Raw genomic sequence first — 22,555 nt, 5'->3', positions numbered from 1 at the left:
GTATTATTCTGCTTTTAGTGAATGGATGTACATCACGTTAGTACAAGCCCACACTACCTTTCAAAAGTGTGGGGTTAGTGGGAACTTTTATTCAAGAAAGACATTAAATTGATCAAAAGTTTTCATTATAACATTTTTTATTTCAAATAAATGCTGTTCTTTTTACTTTCGATTTATAAAAGAATCCTTTAAAAAGTTTCACGATTTTCACAAAAATATTAAGCAGCACAGCGGTTTTCAACAACTGTTTTAATAATGATAAATGTTTCAGAAGGATCATGTGACACTGAAGACTATAATGATGCTGAATATTCAGCTTTGTCCTCACAGGAATAAATAACATTTTAAAACATATTAATAGAAAACAGTTATTTGAAATTATAATTATATTTAATTATATTATTATAATATAATTTCACAATATTACTGTTTTTACTGCATTGTTGGTCAAATTAAAGAGACTTCTTTCAAAAACTTTAAAAAAAATCTTACTGACCCAAACTTTTGAACAGCACTGCATTTCAAAAAATAATCTCTATTGTGGGACCACTTTGCTCATCTTTTATAGAAAGTTGCTACTTTGGCACCATTGTAGCCTGACTTCGTCATACTCATATTCTAGGCAGAATGGGGGTCTGATACTGCTCCATAGGGCTTGAATTATGAGGCGTGTCTTAACCGAACCAGGGAAAAAAAAACTCTGCACTCAATTGGATAGACCTACAACCAATGCACGCACTATTCTGCACACACTACTACTTCTGCAAGCATGCTAGAAGAAGTAGTAAATTAATGAGTGTAAACAATCTTTGCCGTTGTTGTAAAAAGAATTTAAGAATTTGCGGAGTACTTACAAGCACGAATAGCATTTTTGAGAGAAATACAAAAGGTGTATGTAACGTTATATACGAACAAGTTCTCTGTTTAGGATTAGATCTCGACAATAAAGCAAATAAATCTTCTCGCATTTGTCGGCCCTGTCTCAACTTTATAACACGGTTGCAACGCGACTTGACTGATTTTAAAAAAATGGAAAGACGACGAAAGAGACCAGGCTGAAGAAGCGTGTTCATCTGAGGAGAAAAGAGATCGTGAGCCTATCCCTTCCATTGGTTTTCATTGCGTCCCATCTTCTTAGCGATCATCGGAGCCAGCTGATAAATTAAACTTTTGCCGAATCCCGTAGGAAGGATGGCAAACACATTTTGCCGATCGACAAATGCCTTGATTGCGGTTCTCTGTTCGTCTTTTAAAATTAATGCGCTGACGATTTCTTTTATAACAGATGCGATAGCGGAAACTAAACATCTCAATTCTCCAGCTGCATTCATCTTTGTTGAAAACCAATTCAACCCAACCGCTCTTTGATGACGTGGTGATTACGTAACCGCAGATCATCTGTCCATCATCGATTAAAGCCCGCCCTGGCAATTTGATTGGCTCGGCCTTCTGGGAGCCGAGCATAATTACTCCTCAACGGATCGAGTCCAGACCGAACTTCCCGACCAAAAAATGTTGTAGGCGGGGTTTGGGCTGGCACCCAGGCTAGCACCATTGTACTATTATGGTAGATTTAGGGGCATAAATAACACTGATGAGTTCCCTGGAGGCAACATGACACAATTTCCCACATCCAACACCATTCATAACCAAAACCACATACATCAAAAAGGGTAGAGAGCAAACAAAGCCATGCTTATACTTTCAGCTTCAAGGAACAGGCAAGGAATTAAGAGAGAGCTTTCAGCAGAGACACAAAGAGGAAAGTGCCGGGCCAATGAATCAATCCATGGCAACCTTCTCCTAATGCTGTCGTCATGTTCAGACTAAGCAGTTGGTCCTTATTAATTAGGAATTAATTTAATTGCGTCTGCAGTTACCCAGTTTGAGGACTGAACACTTATATGGCGCAGATGTTTGTAGCAACCTGGAAACCACTGGCACTTGTGTAGGGTTTGTCCTCTAAAAATAGTGCTCAACATAACAATTCATCGTAACATCTTAATGCTTCAAATACCATGTACATCCAATTAAGAAATGACAAGATGTGTCCACTTACTCTAAACTGCACTGAGTTGTGAATTAAACAAGAACAAGTGCAAGACTCAAGATGCATCAAACCACAACAACTGTCAAAACAAAATCTGCACTGCTTCCGCCTGATGAGTAGGAGTTGGTGGGAACGGCGGCTGTAAGCTGACACAGATTCTATAGGTCAGAGATGGTACATTGGGGGGTAACTAGATGACATCAGAAGCCTAGGGGTGCCCTTCACCTGTCTGTCTCAAAGCCAATTACCAGAATGTCAGTGTGAATATGACCTCTCATTATGGCTAAAGGGTAGACTTAAAAGACGCAGAGGAGACACAGTAGGCAACTTCCTATTAAAACCCCAAGATAACAATGGTGCTATGAGTGAATGGAAATTTTGTTTGCCTAAATCCTCCAAGTAAAATCAAACAAACTCTATAGATTTTGCAGACACAGGTGCAGGGGTGCACAGTATACCAATATCGGTTAATAGATTATGCGCATAGTTTGGTGATGCGAAGAGTGAAAATTAGCATGCTTTCTTCACCAGTGGAGACAATGGGAGAATCAGTACCTGTATGGCCAAAGATGCAGAAAAGGTCCAAAAGACAGAAAGACCGACAAAGACAAAAATCTATTGCATGTAATGATACGTATACACAAGGTGGAAAGATTTTATAATGCTGAAATGCCCAAGAAGATGCTTCTTTTTTGTTGGACAGAAGGGAATGAATTGTTGTGGACCTCTCTAAAGCTCAGTGTAATTTACACAAAACAGTGATGATCCAGTGATAACAGTGATAATGTTTGCTAAAGAACTACTGAATGGACCCTTAAATGTCATCTTTAACAAATTGCAAAATGAACATCCATTTTTCATACTGTACTTTTAAGTGATGCTAAAATCGGTTGAAAATAAAACACTAAAACTGGTGAATTTAGGCATGTAATTTAAATGAAATGGTGATATTAAAATGAATAGTCTGTTTAATTTGTTCCTTGGAAGAAGAAGAATTGAAGAAAAGAAAAAAAAAACTACATAGAAACTACCTTGAGAAGAAAAAGAGGTCAAGAGTGCGTTACGGAGGAAGTGGTCACCTATCAAAAACAACCAGACTCCTTCTCATCAACTAAGAACAGCAGTGCCCGAACCCACAGTCTCCGCCTTCATTGTCTACATTTTCACTTCGTCTTTGTCTCACGGGGAAAATGTGACAGCTTCTCACATTTGAGCTTCCGCTCGGGCTTGTGCTAATCACACTCAGAAGTATGATATTGCTGAAAGGAATTCTGACACCTGAGCGTCTCCCATATGTTCAGACACTTCCTGCCTTAAAAAGCAGCATGTTCAAAACAACAGAGAACAGTTCCTGAGACTCATATTGAGTTTCATGGGATGTAAACGTACAACATAAAAGACCTATAAATAACATTCAGATGGAGAAGCAGTGCAGAAGTTCTATGGATTGTTAAAGTTGTCTTTAGTAATACGTATTCGCTGCCTAACCTCAAAAACCTCGAGACAGTATAGTGTCACCGTCATATTCAGTTTGTTTTGGTTTTCACTCGCCACTCATCAGACACAATGGACACTAACACTCATCTTCACAGCTGTTCGTCTCTAAGATAATCATCTCTGTGTATTTAAGTTCCTGCTTGTGTTCAGTTCTTTGTTTCGTGTTATGTTTGCACGCTGTTTCGCACGTTGGCTATTATCTTTGTATGCATCTAATAAACCTTGTATTACCTCCATCATCGTCCCTCTTGAACTCAGGGTTACAAATAGAAAAGCTTACATGTGGTAGATCATTCAATGACAACTCTTGACTCAGTGCGTCACAATTATGTGCAGCTATACACAGACACATTTGAGCACATACTCTGAAAAATCCACTTACGGGTGAACGATCAGGCTTCTGAATGACACTTTCTAAATATTTGCCACCCCGAGGTCTTGCAAGGGCTTTAAATGTGGTTATACAACATCTTGTGTACCGGCTGCCGTGCAGACAGTGACAAGGGCTCGCTCTATTCAAAACCTCATTCTAAAAATAGTACAGTGTTCACTACAGCCAGTCGCTACACAGCCAATGTGCCAGACCAGAGGAGATGAGGATCAAGTCATTTGGCTGCTCTTTGCCTCACATCATTACTGTAATGTATGGAACAGGCTTAATTTTTTAGGAGGAGGGACACTTTCAAGTGGAATGGGATTTATACAAAGAATTTTAAGAAAACGTGGAAAATTGGTTGCTCAAGTCGACGACCAAACAACTCATCTCTTTGTGAATTCCTAGTAAATTTGCTCCTAATGAGATCTCTAATCAAAACACACCGGATTGAAGTAAATGTGCACAAATAAGAGACAGAATAGAAATAAGACTACCTCAAAGTTAGATACTGTACTAACTAATGGAAAATATTGATGCTATTTCAGTGTCAAACTAAATAGACATCAAAGAGGTACATTAAAAGAGATACTCCATAAAATAAAATCTCTCATCATTCATTCACCCTTATGCCGTCCTATGTCCCATCTCTGTGAGTACATATTGCAAGCGAATGAAACCCTCAAATTTGACACTTCAAAAAACACGTAAAACCAACACGGAGGTAATCTATACAGCTCCAGTTAATGAATCAATATCTTCTGAATGGAAACGTGCTTGAAAAAAAACTTAAACTATAAACTATCGCTTTCGGCCAACTGATATGCTTGATGTAAGCGCGTTGTGAAACTCGCGTGAGAAGTGGTGGTCCTCTGTGCTATCACATCACTTATTAGTATTTTTCTCAAACAAACCTATCGTTTTGCTAAAGACATTGATTCATCAACTCGAGTTGTTTGGATTATGTGTTGGTTTTGCATGTTTTTGAAGTGTCAAGGAATCTATCCACTTGCATCGACTCACAGAGATGGATTATTTTTCTAAAAATCTTTTTGTGTTCACCTGAAGAAAGAAAATCATATACATCTGGGACGGTATGAGGATGAGTAATGATGAGATCATTTTCATTTTGGGGGGGGGAAGTATCCCATTAAAATCAATCTCTGTTATATTCCTTAAAATACGATTGACCAAAGAGCATGTCAAGCTTGTCAAAGCAGAACCAAGTTTACTTGTCTCTGGCCACCTTGTGTTGCTCTCTATGTGACATACTCTCAGCCAATGCTGTCAGAATAGAAAAGCGGACAGCATCCTATTTCCCACATCAGTTTGTACTTGTGCTGTAAATCTAGCTCCCTGTAATGCTTGTAATGTTATACAGGGCGATCCTGTTCACCGGCAGGCCTGGACAATTATAACCCAGCCTGTTGTCTCTCTACCTCGGGTGTTGGTCAGCTTGGTTCTGAGTTCCTGCCCTCAGAGAGCTTGTCTTTCTAGAACTTGAGCTGACAGCCGGTAGCCCAAGGAAATCAGAGAGCGTGCACGGGATAGACCTGGGTAGAGTGTGCGGGTGAGATCGCCCTCAGAAAGGAATACAGCGAAACCTTACCTTTGACACCCGACTTAATAGTTTTGGATGAAAAATACATGAGCTAAATTTGTGCCAAGCAGAAACTGTGTCAGAATAATTCCATAGAAAACAAGTGGAACTTGTGTGGAACGGTTATCATCTGCTAATTTAACATGACATGAATTTAAACATTGCTGAAAAATACCCCTTAGAGTCCAATTAACTGAAACACAGACTAAAACTTCCTTTACACATGATGGTGCTGAGGAAGTGACTCTGCCTGTATTTCAGGAAGTGCCCAGTTTAACAGACTTCCTGTTACTGCAAACTATGCAATGCACCGAAACACACACAAATATATGAGCTTGTTTTGGCAAGAGATTTTGCATAATCTAAAGGTCAGTATCTCATGGATCATATCTTGGTAGAGACCCGCACATAACATGCGGACACAAATAATAATTGTGACCACAAATTAAGAATTGTTCTCTTGTTTTAGTAAATCATGGACATGAATTAAGAATTTGTTCCCTTGTTTTACTAAATCATGGCCACATTGAACTAATTCGTTCCTTTGGTTTGATTGAACTAAAAAGAGGGAACGACTTATTACAACGTGGCCATGATTTAGTAAAACGAGGGAACCAATTTGTATATTGTGCGCACAATTTAATTAGTCGTGGGAATTAATTGGTAATTTGTGGGCATGATATACTTATTTTTTTCCACATATCATGTGCAGGGCTCTGTACATATCACATGGAAATGAAATAAGCAAAATACAGATGGAAAATAAAGTGCCTGATCTACCTTGCCTAGGAAGATATGTCTACCATTACTCTCTAGACCTTTTGATTTGGAAACTTATATTCACTACCATTAATAGTATGTTTTATTTAAAATAATTAATACTTTTATTTAGCAAGGACACATCAAATTGGAGAGTTACGGTAAGACATTTAATGTTACAAAAGATTTCTGTGTCATATTTTAAATGCTGTTCTTTTCAACTTTCGATTCATCAAAGAAACCTGGAAAAAAAGTATCACGTTTCCACAAAAATTTAAAGCACCATCATTTTTTCATTTTCAAGATATGTTTCTTGGGCACCAAATCAGCATATTACAATGCTTTCTGGCACTGGAGACTGGAGAAATTGCTAATTTAAAATATATTAAAATAGAAAGTAATGGCAATATTTTAATAGTAATTATTTATTTTAAATGGCAAAAATATTTCATAATATTACTGGTTTTACTCTATTTTAGATTTTTTTTTTCATTCTTTCTCAAAAGGAAACTCATAGCGAGTGAAAAAAAAAAATAAGTAAAACAATTACAACTGATGCCAACCTATAATAATATGACTCTACCATAATGTCAAAACTAGACCAACTCCTAAATTTGGTTTACAACCTCAATCACAGCGAATAAATCTTTCTAGACCCCTTCCAGTTTCCCTCTTTTGAATACAAGAGAGCAGACAGAAAGCAGATATATCTCAGCGTGTGTTCCCGCTGGCACAGGACCTCCTCTCAGTCTCGGCATCAGTCTGCCTGGAGCACTTTCCTCAGAGGCCTGTTTAGTCCTGCGGGGCTGTTAATTCATCCATATGGATGAGATGGTCTCCTGTCGCAGCTGCATCAATGTGGGTCAGGTAGGCTGTCATAGAGGTGGCCTAGTTTTAACTACCTGTGCCACTTTTTTAGTGGGATCTGTCAGTGCTCCAGGGTAGGAAGGATCAAGGTGACTGAGTCTAATCATTACTTTGTGGGTATAAATACATTTAGGTAAAACTCAAAAAATGTGAAATAGTTGTTGTAGCCAATTCTCTCTTGAGATTAAATCAAACCCATACCATGTGACAGACTACTGATGTCAAAAATACTGGTACATAGTCGATACTACCACATGTCTACACTGGACATGACAATTGTCACAGACAAAGCGACCGTTGCAAATGTATTTGTTCAGAGAGAGATGTTCAGAGAGAGATTGAGGTGAGAGGACGCTGGCACTGTCTGTTGCCGCTTCTCCCTCAAGACAACGCATTTTGTGTATTATTTTTTGCACTCTAGAATACTTTCTACAGTCACTATCTGCTATCTACCAGGTAGTTTCTTTTTTCGGATTATATGGATGTATGGATTTTTTGTATCATACCTGTTGTTGCTGGCAATCTTCTTCGTACAATGCCGAACAGTTCCTGAGCTGTTGCATCAGAGTTTTTATTACTGTTTTACTGGCCCTGTGGTCTTGGTATCACTCATCGACACCAGCATCAAGATCGTCTAAACGGACGATCGTCTAAACGGACAACACTTCACTGCCAAGTTAGCCATCGCCGGACAAGGTAACATCTCCCCGGCTTAGCGAGCAGCCACTTGCCAGCCGGCTGGACAATCTTCGGATCCACACTGTAGCGATATGACGCTAAAGTACTCCATCCCGCAACTGCTTAATTTAAGGCATAACAGCAGTCCAACATATATCTCAGCCATTAAACAACTTAAACTTCAAAGCCGACCCCGCTACATCCATAGAAGCTGCCGTAGAAAATTTGTTTTCTCCCAGTCTAGTGGCTCCATTCCATCTCTCTGGTCAGCCGAGCGCATTGTCGCACGGCATCTACGTCATCAGAACGCCCCTCTACTTGGAATAAACAGCGTTGGGAACATAGGTTGGGAAGGCCACTTGCATAAGACCCGTCACCACGGAGCAGAACATAAAACGTGGAGTGGATTTCAGTCTACTTCGCTCTCTACAGTACACCACTCCATCTAACATCAAAATAGAACTGTTTAACACACAGTCCCTCACAAATAAATCTTGTCTTATACACAGCCACATATTGGACAGGAATATTGATATCATGTGTCTTACTGAGACCTGGCATCAGCCAGAGGGATTTTTTGCATTAAATGAAGCATGTCCTCCTGGTTATCAATACTTGGAGAAAGCCCGCCACTCCGGTCGCGGTGGTGGACTAGCAGTACTACACCGCAGTGACTTAAAACTCACCCCGCTGTCTCTGCCTGAACTGTCCACTTTTGAATGCCTGGCTTTCAGATGTAAACCACCTTTCACTATGACTATCCTTCTCATTTACCGGCCTCCTAAGCAAAATCCAGCCTTTATATCAGAGATAAATGAATTTCTCACTTCACTCTGTACCACATCTGCAAACATCGTTATACTTGGAGATTTGAACATTCATGTTGACACCCCCTCCTGTCATCCAGCAGTTGATTTCTTACAGCTATTGGACGTTCTAAATCTCAAACAGTATGTTGACGTCCCAACACACAACAGAGGACATACACTTGACCTGGTCATTACTGACTCTGCCCCAATTGAAAATCTGCTGGTATACGATCTCGGAGTGTCCGATCACAAAGTCATCTCAATGGAGGCAAATTTTTCTCATTACATCAAACCAAAACGCCAAATCCATTTCAGAAACATAAAAAATATCAATCCAGACACTTTGGCTTTGGACCTCCTGCAAATCCCATCAGCAACATTTACATCAGTAAATGAATCAGTGGATTTTTATAACAGCACCCTGAGCAGTGTTTTGGACCTCCACGCACCTGTAAAAACACGAACAGTCACTTTCTCGCGTACATCTCCCTGGTTCACTCCAGAACTACGGAAAATGAAAACGGCAGGACGTGTACTTGAGCGGCGTGCTTCAAAAACTGGACTTACTGTTCACAAAATAGCCTATCAAGAACATCAAAAGGCCTACTCAATGTCACTAAAAAAAGCACGGACACAATTCTACTCAAACATCATCAGTAAAAATCAGGGAAACTCCAAGCAGCTTTTCACTACCATAAACCATCTCATCAAACCACAAACTATTTCACACAATGACACATCAGAAGAGAAATGCAACAGTTTCATCACTTTCTTCAGGAAAAAAGTTGAGAGCATCCGCTCTCTCCTCTCCAGCACCCCTGCTCTGTCTGTCCCAACTGCCGACCCACTGCCTGGGACTTTCCAGCCTCTCTGTTGTTTTTCTGAAGTCTCTAAGCAACAAGTTGAGGACATCATCGGCAGGATGAAAGCTTCCACCTGTTCGCTGGACCCTTTTCCCACAGCCCTGGTGAAAACACACATCAGCTCTCTTAGTCCCTTAATAACCAAAGTCATCAACCATTCTCTACGCACTGGTCATGTTCCATCTGCTCTTAAAACTGCTGTTATCAAACCCCTTCTAAAAAAACCCACTTCAGACCCTGAAGTTCTTGCAAACTACAGGCCTATTTCTAACCTTCCATTCTTGTCCAAAGTTCTAGAAAAAGTTGTTGCTGTCCATCTTCAGGATCATCTAAATTCAAATTCCCTTTTTGAAAAATTTCAGTCCGGTTTCCGTTCCGCCCACAGTTCCGAAACAGCCCTGATCAGGGTCACAAATGACCTGTTGATGGCGGCTGACACCGGCACACCATCACTCCTCATCCTACTGGATCTATCAGCAGCTTTTGACACGGTTGATCACAATATCCTCCTTCAGCGCCTCCATCATACTATCCGACTCTCTGACACTGCTTTGAGCTGGTTCCAGTCCTACCTGTCTGGAAGAACAGAGTATGTTTCTTTGGGAGGTGTAAAGTCTGAGACGCATACAGTCACATGCGGTGTTCCCCAAGGGTCGGTTCTTGGCCCGATTCTATTCATCATCTATACTCTTCCCCTTGGCCACCTAATCAACAGGCATGGAATATCATTTCATTGCTATGCCGATGACACTCAGCTGTATATAAAAACCAACCTCATCCCATCTTCAGCCACTCTGTCATCATTGAGCTCCTGCCTTGAGGAGATTGAGGCATGGATGAAGGCAAACTTCCTACAGCTAAATAGCTCCAAAACGGAAGCTATTTTAGTTGGTACATCACACCAGGTCCAGTCATCACCAATAACCCACATCTCTTTCTCTGGTCAAAACATACCACTATCATCGACAGTCACCAACCTGGGCGTAAGATTTGATGCTCAACTCACATTTGACGCCCACATAAAACATCTGTGTAAGACCTCCTTTTATCACCTAAGGAACATTGCTAAACTCCGTCCCACACTTGGTCTGTCAGATGCTGAAAGGCTTGTACATGCTTTTGTATCCTCGAGGCTGGACTACAGCAACGCTCTCCTCTTTGGGATTCCTGGAAAAAGCCTTCAAAAACTACAATACATTCAAAACAGTGCTGCAAGGATCCTAATGAGGATAAGGAAATATGACCATATCACTCCCATCCTTCACTCACTCCACTGGCTTCCTGTCTCTTACAGGATTAACTATAAAATCATCCTACTTACCCATCAATGCATTCATGGCAACGCACCCCCCTACTTAAAGGAACTACTCACAAAACAAAACTCTTCACGCAACCTCCGCTCTGGAAACAAAGCACTTCTTCAACCACCCAGAACTAAGCTCCGCACTATGGGGGATCGAGCCTTCTGCTCAGCCGCACCGCATCTTTGGAATTCCCTTCCAGAAAACCTAAGGGCTCCTCAAGCCATAGACTCTTTTAAGAAAGGACTAAAAACCTATCTTTTTAAGCAAGCATTTTTTACTTTTTGCTAACTTTTTATTTTATTTTATTCTTCGCGGTTTTTAAACTTTGTTTATACTCTGTAGCACTTTGGGATTGTTTTTAACTATGAAAAGTGCTTTACAAATAAAATATATTATTATTATTATTATTATTATTCTTCGTATCAGAAGTATCACGAGCGTTTGGAGTAAGTCAGAAATAGGGACATTAGTTTTGGGGATCTGTTGTGTTGTGACGCATCCAGTGTAGACAGCATCACTAATTATAATGGGTTCTATTTGCTTTTGTCATATCGCATCGCTCGCATCTGGTGTAGACGAGGTGTGAGAGAATTTTTTTACAATACTTACCACAAGTGTATTTGTCTTACTGCACTGGTAGATTTAATTTGAACCCAAGTATAAAAGTAAAAAACAAGTGAAAAAAATTAATAAATCAGTCAGTGAAGTAAGACAAAATAAACTTCTTTACAAAATGACATTCACATTTCAGCACGAAATTTCAGCAAAATTGTGTAGAAAAAATGTTCAATAGTGTAGAGATGCATAAAGCTCAATTTCAAAACAAGCAGCTTCCTTTTGGCCACATGCCAAAGTTCAATAAAATTTGTGGGGAAAATTTCTACCAGAAGTCCATCAGGCAACATAATAATTCCCCACAAAATTTCGCCAAGCAACAGTAAGTGAGACCACATATTTAATACTTATGCAGTTTTGCTTCTCAGACAAATCTTCTTTTAAGCATATCAGTATTTGTCTATGACCTTAGCATAGATAGCGCTATGATCCATGAATCACTAAAATCTCTGCTCACCTCCTCAATATAGCTCTCCATGAAGGATCCACGAAACATGGCTGCCATCCAATCACAGCTTGAGATGAGCAGTGGCTTGTGGGCTGGCAGATATCCGTCATCTAATCGAAACACCACATCTAAAACCAGGAGGAAAAGAGCACACATCTCGGCGTGTGTCACAGAGTCGAGGCTACAGAGGGGGAGACAGGTGGACGGACGAACACAAAGAGACAGACGAGAAGACAAATAGACACACAGACCGATAATAAATAGACAGATTGACAAGGCTAAGGATAAGAAGACAGAAAAAAGTGAAGGGAGGGCCAGACCATATAGGGGGCAAATTTATTTTAGCAGCGAATCCTTTAGAGACTGTCATGGATGACTAAATACGTTAAACAACAGATTATTTTGGAAGGTTGCTTAGCATTATGCTGCGGGTATCAGGAGGGCATGATGGGAAAACTGCACCTAATTAAATTCAATGCTGATTTTGACAAATAAATCTCTAATGATTTGGTTTCTAATCTTCAGCATACCCTTATGCTGGGGACACACTTAATGACTAGCTGAAACAATCTAAGACTGAACTGAACACACTTACAGACTGTTTCCAATGACTGGAGCAGATTTTAAACAGCGACTGTGAACAGACTGAACGCAACTGTCTCTGACTCTGCGCGTTTGGGTATGATCAGTCGTAAGTATCAAATTACATTCATAATCGGCCTTACAGTCGTTAAGTGCGTCCCCGGCTTTAGGAAATGTACAAGTAGTCCTCTGGCCAAAATGGAGATGAAAAACATTCAGGTTTTCAAACATGAGAGAACCACCTTCATGGTTGAGTACGGTAATTAGATTATGACAATTGCAAAGGATGCAATGAAATAAACAGGTGTACAGGAGTGGTAAGGTTAATTATTAAAAGGTTAAATATGACAAACATGCACACAACACACAAGACATGACAATAACAGAGATTAAGCGACACAGAACACCACAAAGCAGAAATGCAAACATTTTCACAATATGCAAATATTAACTGACAGCAAATGAAAGGATATTTTAAAGCACTCCACTGTGTATGTTCTCAAAACAATAACAACAACAAAAAACAGAGACTGGATGAAGGAAAGGAAAGTCAAATTGATCGCTCTAGAGCATAAACTATTCTATTCCAATTCCACAGGATTCTGGATTTGAAAATAGAACTCATGAGGCTCGAGTCAATGGTGTCACTATGAAAACCTTTTGAATGTGAGATTAGATATAGTCAATAACACCAGAACCTCCTAAAGAATCAGAATTATACAAATTAGGACAGATAATTAGTCCAAAATTTTTTTTTTCTCATTCCATCAGCTACATGACAAAAAGTTGTCAAAAGTCATTATAGTTGAAGATTAAAAACTGGAGTAAAGATAAAACAGATAGATAGCAGGGTGTTTTCACAATACGATAGTTACAATTTCACTAAAATTTAGTCACTAAATGATATGAACTGATCTTCCTTATGAGTTTATTCTAACATCGACAATATAGACCTTATTCAGAGCAGCGCCATGCCAGGTATGAAAGCGGGGCTGTAAGCGATAGGCTACTATGTTACTATGTTTTCAATGGCATCCGCTGTAAAAAGCCATATAAAGCTCCTAGATCACTTATAATTTTCCACAGCTCATGTTGTCTGGAGTTTTTTGCTACAACATTTCTTGGAAATATATGTTTGCAGTGTTTCTTCAGCAGAACAATCCCAAAACACATTAAACAGTACAACCCACTGAAGAGATGCATGTCTTTCCCTCACAGCCTCGCTTTCAATCCCATCGAAAATCAAAGATGGCGCTGCTTTGAATAAGATAGATAGACCGATCGATACTATATTAATGCGTCCTCACAGAGAAATACGTAATGCATGTTTGACCCTGATTTTAGATTGCCTACCAGCAAAGGCGCCCTTGCTCAGGCACTCTTTGATGCGGTTGGCACGACGCACATGGAAGGCTTTGGTGATCTCCTGGTTCATGAAGCTCTCACGGTTCAGCACGTTGGCCACCATCATACGCAGGTCGAAGACCTCTAGAAGCTCAGCGATGGTGGCAACCTGCATCAGATCCCCACGTTTCTCATCCAGGTGACCCGTGTAAAGGTACTGCAGCACTGCCTAAAAGAGCCGAGACAAGAGAAAACAGATCATGTGACACCGCTGCAGAGATTTCATAGAGATTCTTATAAAACATGCAATGACATCATGGTCATCGCTATAATACTGTATGTCATCTAAAGGCCAATTCACACTGCACCAACAGACGCAGACCAACGGCGAGAGTCACCAGATTACAGTACATCACTTCTCAGACATTCACCGACGCGACAAACAGCCATTCAACGTTTAATTGGCCTAAACAAGAGCCGACTGACGCCAACTCTGATTCGATAAAACCCAACAAAGTATCTGTTGCTGTCTGTCGGCATCTGTTGGTGCAGTGTGAATTGGCCTTAAGTTCTTACCTGGAAAGGCCCTTTTTGAATGAGTTCATCCATGGACACTACTGTCATGAGTCTCGGCCGACCTGTCACAGGGTCATCCACCATCTCCAGGTAAACCCCCAGGAAACCACGCCCCCATCCCAAAAGAGCACGGCCTGCTCCCAGGGGTCCCAAAGAGCACTGACCCCTGGCAGGCAGAGCGTTATCGCTCTGTGAAGTCCTCAGTGAGCCCTGCTGCAACATGAGCAGCCTATTTGAACCCCTAGTGCCACCTTCACCCTCCTTATCAATGTCCAGGCTCTTGGTACGCCCAGCCTGTTCTTTGGCTCCTCTTCGGCTCTGCTCCTCTTCCTCACTCTCCTCCGAGCTCTCCTCATCCTCCTTCTCCAGCCCTGCCGCTCCAAGGTCCATGGTGAAAAGGTCATAGAACTTTGAGCAGGAAGTGGCCAGGTACATCTTGTGGGCAAAGACACGGGTGGCCCCGGCCTGGAGGAGGAACAGGACGTCTGCACACAACAGCTGGCAGAAAAGAGAGTCCGGACCTTCTCCATCCACGGGAGGAGGATCGGGGATGCCCACCACAGGTCGTGGTGGTCTGGGGGGAAGGAAGGGGGCCTGAAGGAGCGGACGCTGAACTTTCTTTAAATGGGATTTCCAGAACTGAAGGTGGCGTCGCGAGATGAGTGCAGCACGGATAGCATTGTCAAACACATCCTTCACACCGAACTGAGCGACAATGCTTGTTTCATAGTATGGAATGCCAAGTTCCTTAGCGACCTCATGGCCTCGTTCTGGGGGCAGGATATCTGTAGGTTTGATGGGTCTAGTTAAAGAAAAAACAGAAGCATTATTAAAGCCATACAGACAATACACTACTATTCAAACGAATAGTTTGCGTTTATGAGATTTAAAAAAACTGTAAAACAGTAATATTGTTGAATAATATTACAATTTAAAAGAACTGTTCCATTTGAATATATTAAAAAAAAAAATGTATTCCTGTGATGGCCAAACTGAATTTTCAGCATCATTACTCCAGTCTTCAATGTCATATGATCCTTCAGAAATCGTGGTCAAAACTTTTTTTTTTGTTATCACTAAAATATTTGATCATTTTTATTGAATTATGGAATTTTTGTGGAAACCATGATACATTTTTTTCAGGATTTTTGGATGAACAGAAAGTTTTTCATTTGAAATAGAAATCTTTTGAAACATTATTAATGTCTTTACTGAATTTTTTTTGTCCTAGCTGAATTGAAGTATTAATTTTAAATGAAATGAAAGTATTTTTTTCTTAAATCGTACCAACCATTTTTACAATTTGAAATAGTATATGGGGGTATATTACCCATATTACCCTACAAGGCGTCAAAGGCAAGTCTAGCAAATGCCTAGACCACAAACATTCAAAAATGCACAAGAATCCTCTCAAAACGGAAGCTCAAAAAAAGAATGAAGAACTCTTCATGCTGAAGTTTAGTAACATTATATATGCTACGAGTGGGTGTAGGATGTGGTCATACTTGGCCAGAGGCCGGCGAGCCCGGTTAACAGCGTCCAGATCAGCATAGCGCAGGTCCAGCTGGCAGCCCACCAGGATGATCGGGGTGCGGGGACAGAAGTGCTTAATCTCAGGGAACCACATCGTGCGGACATGGCGCAGGGAGTTCGGATTGGCCAAAGAGAAGCACAGCACTACCACATCTGATCTAAACACACACAGAGAAAGAAATATATTTATTTAAAGGAAATACATCCAAAGGAATCATGTAATAGACAGGAAATTGGCAAACCCTGGACACTAATCGTCCTACACAGAGGCTTTAAAATGGATAGTGAATCACTGTTATTGGAATAAAAACTGTGAAATGCAACAAACAAAACTACTGTGAGCTACAAAGAGATGTCCTTGCTTTCCAAATGTCATAAGTCCAGACTTATTATATTTTTTTATATTATATTATAAAGAATGATTTGACAAGTGTATTGTCGTGGCACAATTGTATGCAAAGTGATATTTAATTTACCATTATTTTAGTTATGGATTTACCATTCATTCATAAATGAGATTTTTGCATAAATGCAAATCCAAAGATCACCAGCTCACTAATCATAAGTGTTTTATATAATGAAAGTTGCGGTATGACCATTTCCCCCACGGCATAAATGAACTTCATAAAGAAACAGTGAGCAGGCAAATAGAGTAATGATTGTGTGATTGCGCGTGTATTAATGCATGTGTGCTGAGCTCTTCCAGTGAATGTGTCTGCATGCAAGGTGTTGCGCACGTCATTAAAGCATCTCATCGGACTCAATAACCAGCGCTGATCTAATAATAGCGAGTCGTCCGACCATGTCATATTTCACAGCTGCACTCACAAGCTCATCATGTGAGACCAGCATACACAAGAATGACTAATGGAGCACTGCATTGTTGTTGTAATGTAAACAAACTTGGTCTAGCGGATCTCATCACAGTTATGCATTTACACTGGAAAGTGCTCATGTACATGTTTTATAATATGACAGAGAGTGTTTCTCAGACAACATTTCTAAGAGATTTTCTTTCTTTCTTTGATATAATCTTTCTGAGAAATACTTATTGACAACAATAAGTGAAAATCTAGAACTATTACTTTTTTGAAACAATGTGGCTTCTGAAAACATAAAATTATCAAAGTGGACAATTATAACATGTTGACTTCCTTTAGAAAATATATGGTAATGTTGACATTGCAATGGGATTGCCCAAATACAGTCTGAGCAAGATCAGCTAAGCCTCATTACTAAACTAAGACAGCATTTTAAGCCATAACAGGGTTTGAAATGAACACCCGCCAACTGCGGGTAAAAATCAACTGTGGCAGGTAATGCTGTCAGATTTGTTGGGTTACTTATAATGTTTACTAACTTATGCTGGGGAAGTTCGTGCCAGCCAAATCTGTGCAGATTTAGCGCAAATACTCAACTCGTGAGTCATCATGATATATTAAATATACAGCGTATTGTGCAGAATCTGCACATATCTGGCTTACTTGAACATGCACATCACTACGCAACAAATAACGGTTCATGGTCTGGTTCATTTCTCTTTTTTTGGTTTGGGTTGGGGGGGGGGAGGCTATAGAAGTTGTGAATGGTCGGTAACTTAAGAATTTAATAGCCAAATTGGTCGGAGAGTGAAAAAGTTAATTTCAAACCCTGCATACTAGGTATATGTGCAAATAGACTTACAGCCTCCAGGGGTCAAAGTCGACATCCTATTGTCTGTGTCTCTGTTAGTGTGTGTATGTCTCTGTTAGTGTGTGTATGTTCATGAACATGGGAATGTTTGCAAGAATATGTGGAAATGGGTCAGCGATAAGACAAATAAAAAACAGACTGACACCACAACCACAGATGTATCCACAATCATTCACCATTTCTCAGTGAACAATAACTGCTGTAAAAACGAGTGCTGAGGGTCATACAGGACTGTGTTATGTAATCAGTGTGTGTGGTGTTCTGTAGCGCTATGTAGAGCATGTCTAAGTTCAAACTCCTGACTGCGGGTCTGCTTGACTACACCGAGTCTCAATCACAGAGACACATCTAAACATAAAAATAAGCCTTAATATTCTAAGTAAAAATAAAATAAAAAATAAACATGAAAAAGCAAAGAATACAACTTGTAGCAGTACCATAGCACGAGGATGGTATCAGTTTGTGTGTTTGTGTGGCCTAGTAAAGTCTACATTATGTGGGGTGGGTGGGGGGGGGGGGATGTTGGTGCCCATTAAAAAACAGCTATTAAATCAAATGTGGAGTAAACTAAAAAAAAATTAAGTGATGTTTTTTGAAAATGTAAAAATGCTGAAATTTTTGTGTGATGGGTTTAGGGATAGGGTTAGTGTAAGGGGATAGGATATACGGTTTGTACAGTATAAACTCATTACGTCTATGGAAAGTCCCTATTAAACATGAAAACACAATGTGTGTATGATGATATGCACGGAAGAGGGCTTCCCCACTGAGTCACGGTTCCTCCAGAGGTTTTTTTCTTATCTACCTAAACATCTAAATAAGTTAGGATCGTTTCACTTGCGTTTCACAATGTGTTTTGTCAGTTTATGTTCACAAATAATTAATGGACTCAGCTAGGCTTTGATAAACATTTTCAAGAAATGTTAAATGTGTCTGTGTGGGTGTGTATTGAGCTTGAGTAACAGACACTGGGGGTGAAGGTCACCTGATTCTGTTTCCATAACAGGGCACCACCATTAATAATGTTTTATCAGCTGACTGCATCGGCCTCAGTACTCTGCACACACATAGGACGTGTCTGATCTCACAGACACACATCCTGTTAATTCATTCACACAGATCTCTCTCTCTCTCTTAAGACATGTACAATGTTATAAAAGATTTCTATATCAAATAAATAGTTCTTTTGAACTTTCTATTTATCAAAGAATTCTGGAAAAAAATATCGGTTACACACAAAAATTAAGCAGCACAACTGTTTTCAAAATCTCCAAACTTTTGAACGGTTGTGCGTATGGTTAAAGGTCTAGGCTGGAACAGGTTCAGTCCCAGATTGTTTTCTCAGAAAATGAGCAATTACTGAAAAAGATTAAAATAAAAATAAAAATGTAAAGTATGCGGGCAAACTGCATCCACTAAATATATTTACAGTATATTTATTGCTAGATAGTTTATATTTAATGCAATGAAATCGTTTTATGGCAGGATTGGTTTGAATAAAACAAACTTTGGTGTGATTGCCCTGTTAGTGCAGTTCATTTGAACAAGTGTGAACACTGCCATCAGGACAAGCGGATTCAGACCGCTGAAAAGCTGGGTCTCTCGATCTGTACCTGGCGCTGTTTTGACTCTTTTATAGTTAATTTTATAAGCTCTTCACGAGTTCTCAGCTGGTAATAATGCTATCATATGGATGCGTTTAGCCCAGCACACAGCCTTGTTTTGGAGTTCGGTCACAAAATGTACAGCATAAAAGCCGGGAGGTTTTTTTGTACCTTTAGATTTGGTCTTAAAAATGAGTGTGCATGCTAAGCGAACTAGGACTAAATGCATCATTTACATTTTTGGTCCGGACCAAAACAAGGAAGAGAACCGAACTACAAGTGTGAACACACCCTTAGAAGTAAACATTAAGCATTTAGGAACAGTGTCAATCTCCCTCATTCTCTGACCCATCTCTCTGCTTGGTTTAGCAGCTACTGTGATCTGCAGCACTGCCATGAGCCAAAGCACCACTGCTGATCCACTGATCCTCCGCTGCCCTGCACTGCGCTGAGAATAAGAGCCTCCACGCAGTGCTCTTTGGCTAGGCTTACAGCACATTACCTTCCCAGCTGGGAGGATTAGGGCTATAACCAAAGCTTGGCAGGGCAACACATGCCACAGCCAAAAGTGGAAAGATATCAGAAAAAAACGAATGGAAGATTGATCTGAGCAACGGTATTGTGGGACATGAATTGTGTGCATCAAGGCAAGGCTTCTGTGACATGGCTTATTGGTAAACACACATGCCATCATGACACACTGAGCACTATGAGTTCAAATCCAGTCCCATGTTGTGTAACTGACCTGCCATAAGCAAAGCGTCTGTCTTTGTGATGATCTCCAAATGTGTCCCACAGCCTGAGAGAGACACTGACCTCGTCCACCACGTCTCGTGACCTCTCCAGCACCTAGTTAAGTAAGGTACACCAATGCAAACACATTATATGTATTATATTCAGGTTTATTAAACTGACACATTTATAAAGAACAAATGTCATATTTGAAATTGCCTGGCTAGGATTATGACAGTTAACAAAAAGTAAAAAGTAAAACTAAATCAGATTAATATACATATTACAAATAAATGAACAAATATTACAAATAAATAAGTGGCATATATATATATATTATATATATATATATATATATATATATATATATATAGGCTATACTATTTATAACTAATTTATATAAACTAAAGTATATACAGTAAATGCACTGGTTAAACAGGTTGTAATCAAATGCCATGTATGTACAGTTATAGTACACTATTTATGTCAACACTTAATGTTCTTCAACATGTACACAATATGCCAAAGGTCTGCCCACCTCCTGGCACACACGGTATTGGTCGATGGCCCAGACAGTTGGCACGTGGGTGGCAAGCAGCTGGTACTGAGTAAGGGTGGCATTGCAAGCACGGGCACAGATCAGCCGAGTCTTGCCCACCGCGTTATCACCCACCACCACACACTTAATGGTCTCCACATTGGGTCGCTCATAATCTGTGTCTATATCCATGGAGAGGGCCCTGAAAGACAGCAAGATAGAGAGAAATAATTTAAATACTGCTAATCATTATTATATTGATGAAAAATAAGACAAAACAGTTTATCCTGAAGTTTAAACTCAGTTTCTAATACATTTCCATATAATTTACTATGAAGTCCAAACAAAACAAAAATACAAATAAGTTATAACAAACAAAAAAATGATGGTAGAAAAACGATAATTATACACTCCATTTATTGCGGTTACTCAAAACAACATCCACAGTAATGAATGGCGTCATCAATACGGACTACCGTACTCATTCACCAAATGTTCAAAGTTGAAACAAAAATCTGGGTCAGGTGCTATTTCTGTCTGAGGAAGGAACAACAAAGACAGCCAACACCGTTCTGCACTTGGCTGTACAGCGTCAGTCGACGGGAACAAGTCAAGTGCATCTAGCACTTTTTCTTTCTTTCAGAAGAATCCACCTGAAGCTACATAAGGTCAAAGCCCAGTCGTAATGCTGATTTGTATGAGAGAACACAGCTAAACCAGACAGCATTCATTTTCACGCTTTGCCCGGGTTCCTGAACATAAACATTGCCTTAAACCTCCTAAGCATCAAGACTGCTGCTCTCTGCAGAGAAAAAGAGTAAAAAACCTGCAGAGGGATGCATCTGAAACAAATCATTAGGAGACCTGCGTGCCAACACGTACGACTGTAACTTAATATCCATGACAACTAGCAAGTTCTCATTTAGGTTCAAACGAAACCAAGCAACGTGAGATGTGCTTTTTTCCCCCTAACACAACGAGAGATTTTTGTTTTGTAATGAATCCAGACATTTGTTCAATAAGCTGAACCGCTTTTCTTCAAGAAGTCACATAAATTTGAGCAAGTGCACAGAGCTGTAAAAAAAAAATCAGTATTAATACACCACTATGATAAAAGAGGCTGTATAAAATTAAATACAAATGATTTTGGGAACCGTAACTCCTCCGTGGCTTTAAAAGTGCGCCCGCTATGGCTTGAATTACCCTTGATAAATGCACTAAAAGTGTCCTGAACTGCACAAATCAATTAGCTTTTCGCGGAAACAATAAAGAATTTCCATGAATAAACACGCAGGCAACACTCTCGGCCGACTAAGAGCAGTGCATTCTTTTGATACAGCTAAAGTGACACAGCTATATACATTACAAGCCGTCCTGAGCTCCCATGTCCAAGACAGCTAACGTTCCATAAAAAGAGCTCATGAAAGATTAATACGCCACTGTTTATTGTTCCGCTGACAAAGACGTCACAGTTCTGACCTCCAGTGACATACTGGGGACTAAAAATGATTCTCATTCATTCAATTCATTCTGAGTAGCAAGGTGGCAATTCTGACAAAGATTAGTAATGTGTCAAAATGGCCTATAATAGGTCAGGAGATGTTTATCTAGAGCAGCAGTGCTCAGTTAATTCCTCATGAGGGGAATGTTACAGCCAGTTTTGAGGTTTCAGAGACGTCTAAGTGTTGTTATTGTTACGGGTGCTCTGGAGGAAGCTTCTTTAACAGGTTACATAACGGTGGCACTACGGACTGATGAAGCTGAGCTGTAAATGTGACTAGATCTTTCTGTTATCTAACAGCAATCTTTATAGCTGCTGTGTGAGAGTCACCAACATTTATAGAGGATGCTATTAAGGTGAAGATTATCATGACTGCATATTAAAAATAATAATAATAATAATAATAATTGGGAGATCTTTACCAAATTTTCAAAGAAACAGACTTGAGTATGTTTTCTCAGCGTGCAAAAAGTGGGGCGGTGGTACAGAGGTGCGAGTGTGCAAGCTAATGCACTTTGAACAATCAACCACAATGTTTCCACTATTTAACTCTCAACACATTGTCAATTTCCTATACATGTTTGAAATTA

The 22,555-nt window shown here is 39.9% G+C and overlaps 1 protein-coding gene across 4 annotated transcripts in view; it reads right to left on the bottom strand.

Annotated features, from left to right (window-relative positions):
* Window positions 1-22,555, bottom strand: part of rhobtb4 (Rho related BTB domain containing 4) — a 53,365-nt gene that overhangs the window by 6,609 nt on the left and 24,201 nt on the right. For 3 of the 4 annotated variants that reach the window (XM_079605897.1, XM_079605896.1, XM_079605898.1), the window contains 6 exons: window positions 20,465-20,666; window positions 19,940-20,043; window positions 15,871-16,056; window positions 14,366-15,167; window positions 13,799-14,018; window positions 11,873-11,991 (listed from right to left, as the gene is read on the bottom strand). In XM_079605897.1, the coding sequence (XP_079462023.1) occupies window positions 11,873-11,991; window positions 13,799-14,018; window positions 14,366-15,167; window positions 15,871-16,056; window positions 19,940-20,043; window positions 20,465-20,656 (1,623 nt within the window). In that variant the 5' untranslated portion in view covers window positions 20,657-20,666. Of the gene's footprint in view, window positions 1-11,872; window positions 11,992-12,305; window positions 12,688-13,798; window positions 14,019-14,365; window positions 15,168-15,870; window positions 16,057-19,939; window positions 20,044-20,464; window positions 20,667-22,555 lie in introns of those variants that run through there. The other variant, XM_079605899.1, reaches the window with a different exon arrangement.

This window comes from Phoxinus phoxinus (assembly GCF_949152265.1).
Source record: "Phoxinus phoxinus genome assembly, chromosome: 3".
NCBI classification, from domain to species: domain Eukaryota; kingdom Metazoa; phylum Chordata; class Actinopteri; order Cypriniformes; family Leuciscidae; genus Phoxinus; species Phoxinus phoxinus.
Note: the sequence above shows the minus strand (reverse complement) of the source record. Positions and strands in the feature narration are given on the sequence as shown.